The following is a 12,682-nucleotide window of genomic DNA, read 5'->3' on the forward strand; positions in this document are numbered from 1 at the left end:
ATCCTCCTGGTTCCAACCCTGACCCCCACCGATGATCTGGCTTCAGCACCCCAGCCAGCGTCCCCAGAGTCACAGCAGATAAGGGGGGACCAACTGCCAACTGAGGAAAGCGTAACCCCTGCCTCGAGGACTGACGATGCCACCAAAAGGACCAGTCCCGTCTCCAGAATCCCCACGTTGGACCCTGCTGTGAGGGGGACCACCACCACCTCTCAGGTCAACAACCTCACCAGATGCCTCAGCGACCTCATAAAAACCATCCGGGACAACATGGACACAAGACGCTGCAGCGCTCCCCCACAGGTAACCTCATGCCACCCTGCCGTAGGAGCAACTAGCATCGTCCCCCAGGCTGCACAGCGAGATCCAGCCAAGGGGGGAGCCTCCCATAGCCCCCAGATCCCACAGCCAGACCCCACCCTTGGGAGACTCAACACCTCCTCCAAGGTTACCCAAAGAGCCTCTGATCGCCAAAAACCCCATGCCTCACCGAGGACCCACCAGCTGGATGCCGCCCGCAGAAGAACCAGAACCATCCCCAGCGCTTCCAAACACGACTGCGCCCCAACAAAGCCCAGTACCGGTGCTTCCAGAACCCCACTCCCTCCCGGAAGATCCAGTGCTGCCTCGGAGACACCGAGAGCTGCCCTCCCCACCACACCAGGACCCCCGCCTCAAGACCCACCTGAACACCGCTCCACAGTCCGAGGGACAACAAGGCCGCAAACCGTCCCCGCAGCACCTGAACCTGTAGAGACAACGCAGCAGGAGGAGCGACGGCCATGAGCGAGGGTCGCCACTCCGTGGCAATCCGCCTGGATGGAGGAGCTGGCAAAGGCTGAGGACTTTGAGAACTTCGACACCCTGATGGACAGACTGACTGCAGAACTGTCTGCGGAAATTACGGCCAGAAGGAGGGAACCCCAGGAAACCGCATGGGCCACTCGCAGATTCCCTGCACCGAGCCGTAACAACACCGCCAGAGAAGGCAGGAGAGGGGATGTCGGCCACCGCTACGATCCGGTGGCTGCATCCCGTATTCAGAAACTACACAGGATGAACCGGATGAAAGCCATGAGGGAGATCCTCAATGGGACCTCCTCCTACTGTGCCATCCAGTCCGAGAGGCTCTACTCCTACTTCAAGGATGTGTTTGATCACGAGGCCCAGACCAACTTGCGACGCCCAGAGTGCCTTTCCCCGCTACCCCGGGTCGACCTCACGGAGGACTTGGAGCGAGATTTTTTTCCCTGCAGGAGGTGCAGGCAAGGCTGTCAAGGACCAAAAACACCACCCCTGGAAAAGATGGCATCCGCTACCCCCTGCTGAAGAAGCGAGACCCCGGCTGCTTGGTGCTCGCTGCCATCTTCAACAAATGCAAGCAGTTCCATCGCGTTCCCCGCTCTTGGAAAAAGTCCATGACCGTGCTCATCCACAAAAAAGGCGAATGAGATGACCCCGGCAACTGGAGGCCCATCTCCCTCTGCTCTACCATCTACAAGCTGTATGCCAACTGCCTCGCGGCAAGGATCACAGACTGGTCAGTGTGCGGGGGCACCATCAGGTCAGTGCAGAAGGGTTTCATGTCCTGCGAGGGATGCTACGAGCACAACTTCCTCCTTCAGACGGCCATCCAGGAGGCCAGGAGGTCCAAGAGGCAGTGCGCAGTAGCATGGCTTGACCTGACCAACGCCTTTGGGTCCATACCCCACCATCACATCTTTGCCACCCTGGGAGAGTTCGGGATGCCAGAAACCCTCATCCACATCCTCCGGGACGTCTACAAGGACTGCACCACCACCATCTGCACCACAGACGGCGAGACGTGAAACAAGGATGCCCCCTTAGCCCCATCACCTTCAACCTGGTCATGGAACCGCTCATCCGAGCCATCTCCAGCGGCCCGACCGGCTTCGACCTGCCTGGCAAGAAACTCAGCATTCTGGCCTACACGGACGATCTGGTCCTGACCGCGAATGACCCAGAAAGCCTCCAAGGTATGCTACATGCCACCAGCCGAGTTACTGACTGGATGGGGCTCTGCTTCAATGCGAAGAAGTGCACAACTCTGCACATTGATGGCAGCAAAAGGGACTTGGTGCAGACAACGGGGTTCCAGATCCAGGGTGAGCCCGTCATCCCCCTGGCAGAGGGGCAGGCATACCAGCACCTGGGCACGCCAACAGGGTTCCGTGTCCGGCAGACACCCGAGGACTCCATCCAGGAGATCTTGCAGGACGCCGCCAAGATTGATGCCTCCCTGCTGGCACCGTGGCAGAAGATAAACGCCCTGAACACCTTCCTGATCCCACGCATCTCGTTCACCCTAAGGGGATCCACCGTGGCGAAGGTGCCCCTCAACAAGGCAGTCAAGATCATCCGGAAGCTGGTGAAGAAGTGGCTGTTCCTTCCCCAGAGAGCCAGCAACGAGCTGGTCTACATCGCCCACAGGCACGGCGGTGCCAACGTCCCCCGCATGGGTGACCTGTGCGACATCGCGGTGATCACCCATGCCTTCCGCCTGCTGACATGTCCCGATGCCACGGTGAGGAACATTGCGGCGAATGCCCTGTGTGATATGACAGAGAAGCGGATCGGCAGAGCCCCCTCGAACCAAGACATCGCCACCTTCCTGAGCGGCTCCCTGGATGGGGAATTCGGACGGGACGGGCGCGCCATCGCTTCACTGTGGTCCCGCACTCGCAACGCCACGTGTCGCCTGGGGAAGCGCATTGGCTGCCACTGGGAGTGGTGCGAGGAGCGCCAGGAGCTGGGAATCCGGGTGCCACAGATCAGTCCGACGACAACACAGTCGTTACCTCGATGGCCAGGGGCTTGCTGGAGAGGACTCTGAAGGCCGCTGTCCGCTCGCTGTACGTGGAAACCCTGAAGCGTAAACCGGACCAGGGTAAAGCCTTTGAGTTGACCAACAAGTGGGACGCCAGCAACCACTTCCTCGACGGGGGCGGCTTCACCCGTTTCGCCGACTGGCGGTTCATCCACTGTGCCCGGCTCAACTGTGTCCCGCTCAACGGAACCATCCGCCACGGGAACCGAGACAAGCGTTGCAGGAAGCGTGGCTACCCCAACGAGACCCTGCCTCACATCCTGTGCAGCTGCAAACCCCACTCCAGAGCCTGGCAGCTGCACCACAACGCCATCCAGAACCGCCTGGTGAAAGCCATCGCGCCATGCCTGGGGGAGATCTCTGTGAACTGCATCATCGCCGGTACCGACAGCCAGCTACGACCTGACGTGGTCGTCACTGATGAAGCCCAGAAAAAGATCATCCTCGTCGACGTCACGGTCTCCTTTGAGAACAGGATCCCGGCATTTCGCGAAGCCCGAGCTCGTAAGCTGGAAAAGTACGCTCCCTGGCTGACACTCTGAGAGCGAAGGGCTATGAGGTGCAGATGGACGTCCTGATTGTCGGAGCCCTGGGCGCCTGGGACCCCTGCAACAAGCGTGTGCTGCGGACCTGCGGGATCGGTCGACGCTACGCACATCTCATGCGGCGCCTCATGATCTCAGATGCCATCCGATGGTCCAGGGACATCTACATCGAGCACATCACCGGCCACCAACAGTACCAGGAGGCGTGAGCCAGAGTGACATCGTTCTCCCACTACGAGAAAGGGACCAAGTGACCACCTCCATTGGATCATATGAACTGGAACCATAAACTCCCTGAACATTAAATCTCACCAAATGAGGGTCAATCCATCCTCCTCATCATATCCACTCATTATAATCCACACCCGACCATAGCCACTTTATGAACTTCATACCCTCATATCTCAATGTCTATACTTTGACCCATCAACCTTTTACCCCCAATCGGGGATATTGCAGATTATGTATTCCTTATGCCACCTTATCTTAAACCAAACTTTGCACCCTCGATAATCTATATGTTATTCCCTGATAACCAGAAACTTCTATGCTCAAACTCTGTTCACTATTTTTTTTATCATCTTAGTAAAATTTTTTAGATCTTCCCAAGGGAAGTAGTGAGACACCTTTTGCTTCAGCCATTTTAAAATAAGTTTGGACAAAGCACTAAAATGTGTTGCCTGGCAAACAATCCTGCATTGCCAGGGGATGGACTAGATTGACTAGATTAGTGGTTCTCAAACTGTGAGTTGGGATCCAAAAGTGCGCTGGCGACCCCATTAAAATGGGGTCGCAACCCTGGCTTAGACTTGCTGGGGCCTAGGGCAGAAGCCGAAGCCTGAGAGCTTCAGCCCTGAATGGCGGGGCTAAGATTACAGGCCCCCTCCCTGGGGCTGAAGCCCTTAGGCTTACCCCCCATTCCCCGCCACCATTTGGGTGGGTTCAGGCTTCAGTCCCCCAGCAATTTTTGTTGTGAGAAGTGGGTCTCAATGCAATGAAGTCTGAGACCCCCGGGACTAGATGACCTAACAGGTCTTTCCCATCTGTAAAGTCTCTGATTCTTTATGAAGGACAGTTTTTAGTGGGCTAATCAAAATGCAAGTCATCCGCAGGTTTAGGAAAATGAGTAAATATGGTTAGAAATACAAATAACAAATGAAGAGCAGCAATAAGGCCTTGTAATAAAGAGACTTGAAGTTATTCTTTGGAATGGTTGTTTGGCCCTAGAAACAGCAAAAATATAGTGTGTACTAAGAAATAAAAAAGAAAAAAATTCCACATATTTACTATGCAATTTCTTTGTATAAAAGAAAATATAATCTTGCTAGAATTTGTTTTATAAGGAGATCAGATCTTTAAAAGTGGGTTTGTTTTCCCTCTTAAAAAAATAAGTTGTATAGACAGATAGGACTTTATACTGTTTGTATTTTACTGTAGTATGTAAATGACTTGCAATAACTTTTGATGTTTCATAATAAATGCCCAAGTTTTCATAATGTAAGAAACTGGTGGGAGATGTCAGAATGTATGAAGGCTGCCTTTGATCAGATAGTAAACTAAATTCTACCAGGCAGTTACTTAATCTCTGACAAAAAGCAACATCAAAAAATTGATTTAACTTAGCAGCTATTGTCTGTAAAGTAACCTTAATTACAGTTTCTATGTGCTTGTAAATGTACTACCCCAAATCATGTAATTTATTGTTGGTAAAAGCATCGTTAGAATTAAGAAATATAATGTGAATTATTTTACTTAAAGGATTTAAAGGTAATAAAAGAAATCCTTGATGTTGTGATGTCTCTTTGGAATACCAAATATCCTAAATGTCAGTTGCAGGATTCTGAGGTGGTGTTCATTTAATGCAAGATATAATTAAAAGGAGAAGGCACTATCTTTACACCCCTTAGTTTTTGAATGAAACTATTTGAAAAATTTTAATGTTCCTGATAATTGTTAAGATATTTGAAGTAATTTATATTAGATTCTGCAATAATAGGCCTCCACCAAGTTACATTTTTTTCTTCCCTTGGATGTAGTGTTTAGCAATTAAGTTTGTATATCTTCTACTCTGGTGCCAACACCTGTCTCTGAAAGCAGTGTTTAAACAGGCGCAGTAGCCAGTTGAAAGGGCAGCCTGAGCTCTTTAAGGCCTAATTAAGAACTGAAAGGGAGATGAAGCATGTAGGACAAAAGATGTGAAAGCAGCTGAGATGATATTCCCAGAGCAAAATTCCTCATTAGAACAATAGGGAGATGATCAGAGAATGCCTAGCCTTTATGTTATCTCTGTAACTCTCCTTCAGTTGCTGTGGATGTCAGTTTGTACCCCAATAAATTTGGTTACCAGGACAACCCTTCTTTAAATATTTTGCTAAAATGTAAATATTATAAGATAATTATGTCATAGTAAATCTTTAGTAGCAATCTTTTTGAAAAGTAAAAATTAGATTATTCCTTAATCCTTTAACATGCTGTGTTGCTTAAATATTCAAATGAAAAATTAAAACCAAAATGTGAGTGATCCCCATACTATTGGCATTGTCCTTTCCTTAAGTATTAAAAACAGACTGATATATAGTTGAATCTTTATTTTTCTTTAGCTGGAATTTTCTTGTATATCTGCTTGGTATTCCTGTGAAAAAAGAATGCAAGAAAACTTCTTAAAACATACATATTACACAGAACATTCTGGGAAACAATATTTAATAGTTAAAAGCATCAATGCATACTGGATCTAGGTGTTTTCCAAATATAAAATTGAGCGAACTCTTTATTTTTAGACATGGAAGCTTTAGTAATATTTTTTTCTGATATGTATGAAGTATTAGTACTGTAAACAGAAACATTGCCTTCCTCAGGGTGGAAGAAAATGTGCAAGATACATGAATGACCAAGAATTGGAAATGCTTTCTATTCTGTACATATTATTGGAAATGTGGTACTAAATGATTTGTAAGTTTCACCAATTTAGGTATTTTTATGAAGTGGAAGAAATTATCTGCTATGATGATTTTTTAGTGTTATAAATTGACGAAAGCAGATTAACTGTTAGTGACTAAATACTGAGGTTTAGCTGAAATTAAATCTTACAGAATCAGTCAGAAATCCTAAAACGTTTAATAGTGCCAAGAGTTACTAACAGAAAACAATTGATGGAGAGAGGTTGGTTAACTTGTAGCATTCCAACTGATTTGCAATACACCATCACTTTTAATTAGCCTTACTTGAAAACTTTGGCCACCTGCATATTTTAATGATGAGATGGATGCCAAAGTATAAATATTGAGCTGTGTTGAAATGAAAAGGAGTGAAGCAGGCTACTTCTGTATATATCTACCACTCAGTGTGCTTGCTGATTGTGCCCGATTTATCATTTTTAATGAGAAGATTCAAATGTAAACAAAAATTATCTCCTAAGCAAGAATTACTTCACCTTATATTCAACTGAAAGGTTCAGGATTTGAGAGGTTAGATTATTTTACTTAATCAAATGTTTTATATCTTTAAATGTCCCAGTCTCTGAACTAGATTAAACTAATTATTATACACGTCTAACAGAGCTATTATTTTCATAAATCCACTCTTGCTAATTATCCTTTTCTTAATTATATGTTCTCTTCCCCCCAGTAGAAAATAAGGCATTCAGGGTTATAGTTTCCTGGATTATACATTGCTTTTATTATGGGAATTAAATTTACCCCTCTCTCTTAATACTTGTACACATAGTGAATCATAAAAAAGCATTGCTGAAAGTTGTTGTTTCTCTTACTACTTAATTTAGAATTCTGTGCCGCACGTGTTTTTTTTTCCAACTTCTGGTAGTTCTCCTTTCTATATAAGTGCTCTTGTGCAATTACGACAGCCTCTTGTTCAGCTTTTTAACTTCATCCAAAATATAAAATAAGAAGTTCTAATATACAATAAGCAGATATTGAGGCCAGGACTTGGAGAGCCACTGAAGGCCAAGAATGGAACATTAGAGGCAGATGAGTCCTGATGTCATTAAAAAGCTAGATACATTCTTTGCTGTAGTCCTCTCAAAAGATGAACAATAAAAGAAAGAGAACTCAAAATAGTGGTGGTAAGGTTTGAGTAGTCAAGGCTGTCTTGCTTCTTCCCCTTCTTGGTGGGTCAATGACTTTATGGGCATTATATTACTATGGGGAGAAGCTTATTTCTGTATGTGAGGTGTACCCTGCTTGAGAACAGTATCATAAGTGACTTTCTGTTTCATAACCTCTCAACTAATTCACAATATTGGATTGTCTCCCATATGTCTACTAAAATGTTGTAATGTTTTTCATTTATAGGATGGAAATCCTTTTGATGCCACTGCAGGGTACCGTAATCTTACATATGAAGAGGTCTTGCAGGAGCTGGTGAAACATAAAGAGCAACTTAAGAAGAAAGACACCCATATCCGTGAACTTGAGGACTACATTGACAATCTTCTTGTACGAGTAATGGAGGAAACTCCTAGTATTCTCAGAGTGCCATATGAACCTTCTCGAAGAGCTGGCAAATTTTCCAAAAGCTAAGGCAATAACACTTCATGGTTCTTTTTGTTGAATGTGTTAATGGAAGGACATTGAACTACACATTTTGATTTCCTACTTTTGTTCTATTGTCCACTCCTTTCCCCTTCTGAGAGATTCAGGATTTTGTCCTCCAAATACTAGCAGGGACTGTCAAAACTAATAGTCTGCTATGTTTATTAAAGAACTTTGCAAAAAGAAATAGGAGATATAGTAGATGAATTTCTCACATTCCTTTTTGGAAATTACATTTAGCTATATTTTACTTGCAGGACTGTAAATAATACACTTTGAAAATGTCCATTCAGTTGTTTTACGTGATAATTTACTCCTAGCCCTGTTGCGGTTTGATACCATATGTCTACTTTTACTACTTATTGATACTCTATTATGCAAAATCACTCTTTTTGGTATTACAGCATGCCATCACGGGTGTCATGCTAAAGTCTGTATGGTACATTTTGCTGGATGTGAATATGGATTGTTGCAATGTGATATTTCAATATAGTTAATTCTCAGCATTTATTAGAGAGAAACAGTGGAAACAGAGGAAATGTCATATCCTGTACAGTACACTTTGTTAAGAATGTTTTAAAATGTCATGTCAGTTCAACAATGGCATGTATTTCAATCAGTTATTTTCACACTTAAATTCTGGATTTTGTGTACAATGAACATTGAACTTTGAAATCAGTAAGTTATAAGCTAATTACGATACAGGGTTTTTGGTGTAAAGTTATTGCATGCCTTTTTATACATTAAAATAGTGTAAACAAAATGCTAATAGAGTCAGAAGTAGGACTGAAGAAAGTGTTGGATAAAGAGTTTAATACTTTTTTCACTCAAATCCTACAGCAGTAAAAAAAAAAGTTCAGAAGGAGGAATAGGAAGACTGATTTAGAGAGATGATTCTGAAGAATTAAAGTGACTCAATCTCAAGTTGGGTTTTTCACGTGATACATCTTTCCTTTGATTTCCAAGGCTGCTAGGAAAAGGATGTATTGCTTAGGCATGCCTGGAGTATTTCTCACAAAGACTTAAAACTAAAAAGAGGAGGTCTGTATTCCTTTTCAATCATTTTAAAGGTCTGCTTTTACTAAGGCTGATGGAAGAGGTATTTGAATAAGCATGCATCTAATCATTTATATTTGCGTATAATGTGTACAAAAGTGTGTACTGTTTCACACATCAGCTAAATACAGTAATCAACTTCTAATGGGAAACAATGGTGTAAGAAAAAAATCTTTACGAATAGCCACTAAATTATTTTATTTTAATTGCCCTGTAAGTCTTAAGTGGATTGTCTGTTACTGTGAAATTCTGAGGTGTATCAGAACCTATGCAGGAGAATATAATAGCATTGGATTTAAGAAGTTAAAATTCTTGGTTTGGGAAGAAAATTTTGTGTGCAGGATGGCAGGATTTTTGTTTTTTGCTTTCTCCATTTGTTCTTGTAAAGTGCTTAGTTTTCTTACACTCTCATATGGTGGGCTTTTCTGAGGAGGAAAAAAGCCTAAAATTAACTTCTGATTTTTTTTGTTGTTATGAAGAATGAGACTTTTTTTTTCATGTTTAAGACTTCAAAAATGAATAAATCCATCTTGAATTGTTCTGATTCTAGACACTATGAGATAAACCATTGGTATCACAGAGAGCTCTTGACAATGTAACTATATTACAACAGCATTGCATTGTACTCAGAAGAAAATTATTTCTTTGTACAGTGTAAATAACTTTTCACTTCTTGACTTTATTTCTTGTTTTACTTTGCATTCTCCAAAATCACATGGGGCGGGACCTGGGATGGGGAAAAGGATTGATTTATTGATTGTGCCAGAGCGTTAAGTATGAAAGTCCTGACCCTGTGTTGGGATTCATTAGCATAAACCATTGTGCTTGGGCGGAGCCACAGTGACTACAGTGGGAACCCTCCTGGTTGTAATGTTCTGCGTTAGCAGATCATGTTTCAGGATTAAGGCCTGATTCACTAAGTAGTTGCTATTAAGACCACCTGAGGATTCATCAGGTATTGTATTGTACCTCATAAACTAATATGAATGTTCTTTTGTCTACTTAAGTCTAAATGACTCAGTTTATTGTAATATATTCAAAGTGCCAAAGCATATTAAGTTACAGTTCATTTATTGCTGAGTTAGTTTTTGCACTTGAAGGAGATTTTAATTTAGAAATTATACAAGGTTGTATGTCAATTATTCAGTATTCCCACAAAGATTCTCAAACATTTTAGAGTAGTTTGGCTAAAGCTAATGACTTTTATATATACTGGGAAATGTGCCATTGAATTTGAAGCTGAACTCCACATTAATTTCAAAAATCACGGATGCTATGTGATCCGAAGTTTGTAAGGTTTCTTCTCTCATCACTGTCTTATACATATCAATGGGAGTTTCACAAGCAAACCAGTAGGAAAATATTCCCCAATGAGTTTAAACTTCTGCAAGCCAATCTATAGTTATTAAAATGAAACATTACTGTATTTAGAACCTTTGAAATCACTTCTATTAGAATGTTAATGTGGAATATCAAAATGCATAATTGGCTAAAAGTAGATCATTTGACATTTGCGTAGCAGAGATGATAAGCAGATTAAAGGTAGCAAAAAGATCAATTTTAGTGCATTAGTGAAGAAATTCAGTGAAGTTTTTAATGTGCTATCTAGTTCTTTATCTGATCTGTAACTGAATAAAAGCGCCGTTTGTTTCTCCTAGTTTATCACAAAAAGGGAGAAAAAGACAAATTTAGCTTAGAAAAAGGTAGTTACTAAAATATGAAGAATGAAGCATGTACAACTATAAAAATATTTGTACGGTGTTCGTGTAATTTAAGGTACGAGTTACTTTTGGTTCAATTTTGGAAAGAGATTAAATTCACATGCTTTTCTGTTTTAAATAGTTTTTTTTTAAATTATTCACATTTTCTGGGAATTTTTACAGGTTATTTTTCAAGGACATCTCACCGTAAAAATATTTTATGGACCATGCAAAATTTTCAAATCAAAACACTTCATACAAAATATTCCATACATGTATAAGACACAAGGAAATTTCTGTTGATTTTACTCTTAAGGATAAAAACTATAAAAGCATCTTCTAACAGTTTTTGAATCTGTAATACCTTACCGCACACAATCCATCTTTCAGTACTCTAAAATCTAAAGATGAAAACACTGGCAATCCACACACTTTTATTGATCTTTTCTCTGAAAAATTAACATGAAGCTTCATCAGTATATGTACTGTACTTTGAAATATTCCTTTGAAACAGCTCTGGTACTAGCAATGTATTTAACTACTTTCTTGAATGAATATCAAGGCCATATTTTAGAGTTGTAAATAACCAATGAACTTCTTGCCATTCAATAAGACTGTTTAATATTGATGTATTACTTTTTGCTGCTGTGTGTATGTATGTTGAGCTTGGTTTTGCCACCTACCAATGAGTGTAGCATTATCCATAGATTACACATGACTCCATCTATTGCTGTTGTCTGTAAATCAAGACTAGTTGTAATTTTCCAACTATGAAAATGATGCCTTGTATTTGAAAGGGTTCTACAAATGGGGACCCAAACAGAACTGAGCTCATTCGTAACCAGCTTACGTTATTTTGCTGTAAGGATGCGCTTTCTTTAACTAGGTGCATCTTAAATGAAACAGAACTGCTGTCTTAATATTTTTACTGTTGCACTGGAGTTTTATTTACACCTATAGCTTTAAAAAAAGTTGTCCTACACGAAGTTTTTAAACTAAACTCATGCTTTGTTGCTGTTTGTGTTTCCATAACTATGGTAGGTTATGGTAGAGGTGTCAGTTAAAGCCTCTTGATTCACTTGCTGTCTTTTGAGGTAAATGGTGAAGGGTTATAGCACTGCTATGTTCCTGATATTAGATTTAAGGCTTTGTCAGCATTTCCATTCTAAACCCCTGTTTTCAGGGATTTTATAACTTCTAAATCTAGGTACAGTCACTGGAAGTGTTTTTAATATGCAATAGGTGGCACTTTAATCTGTTTATGAAGGGTTGGGAGACTTATTTCTGTTGAGAGGCAGAGACGGCATTTATTTTATCTTTCATAATTTGTATGTTGAAAAATCCACTATATTTGCTGTTAAGTGTATTACAAATGATACATTCACTCATCTTGGAAGCTTCCAGGTGGCTTGTATTATGTTAGGTACAATAAAATGCTGAAGATCCAAGTTATATAGGAGGACTGTAAAAGATGAGAGCATTACTTAAAAGTAAAGGGTTGATTTGTCTCGTGCAATGAATGGTAGCTTGTATACATTTTTAAAGTTACAGATTCACAACTATATGCACCCGTGACAATTGTATACTTATGATATTGCATGAAACATTTTTCTTATATGCACTAGTTGTTGATCTCTCTTTGGTTGATTAAAATATGTAATCTTAATATTTGAATTTATTTTCATTCAGTATTGCATGTGCAACACTAATAAAACACAGTGCACTACAGCAAATGTCGTGTAGTTTAATGTCTAATATGTGTTCAAAACATGCAAGATTTCAGCGTTCTAATCAAGTGTGTATTTCAGGACATAATGGCCATGCTTTTGAGAATTACAAGGAGTGAATTTTCTCAAGGACAGTTGGAAATGTATTTCATAGCTGCTTGGAAACTTCCTCTTAGATACCCTCTGGAGAACATAATTGTTGAAAGAGACCTATCTTGTTCCATTGTGTGTGTGTGTATGTGAGTGAGTGTCCTTT

General features: G+C 41.6%; 1 protein-coding gene across 2 annotated transcripts in view; it reads left to right on the forward strand.

Annotated features, from left to right (window-relative positions):
* The window catches only part of RAB11FIP2 (RAB11 family interacting protein 2), a 47,669-nt gene extending 35,237 nt beyond the window's left edge, over positions 1–12,432 (forward strand). For both annotated transcript variants that reach the window (XM_054034625.1, XM_054034626.1), the window contains one exon: positions 7,704–12,432. In XM_054034625.1, coding sequence (XP_053890600.1) covers positions 7,704–7,931 — 228 coding nt within the window. In that variant the 3' untranslated portion in view covers positions 7,932–12,432. The remainder of the gene's footprint in view (positions 1–7,703) is intronic.
* Positions 12,433–12,682: the final 250 nt, after the last annotated feature.

The sequence above is a fragment of the Malaclemys terrapin genome, chromosome 7 (genome assembly GCF_027887155.1).
Source record: "Malaclemys terrapin pileata isolate rMalTer1 chromosome 7, rMalTer1.hap1, whole genome shotgun sequence".
NCBI lineage: Eukaryota > Metazoa > Chordata > Testudines > Emydidae > Malaclemys > Malaclemys terrapin.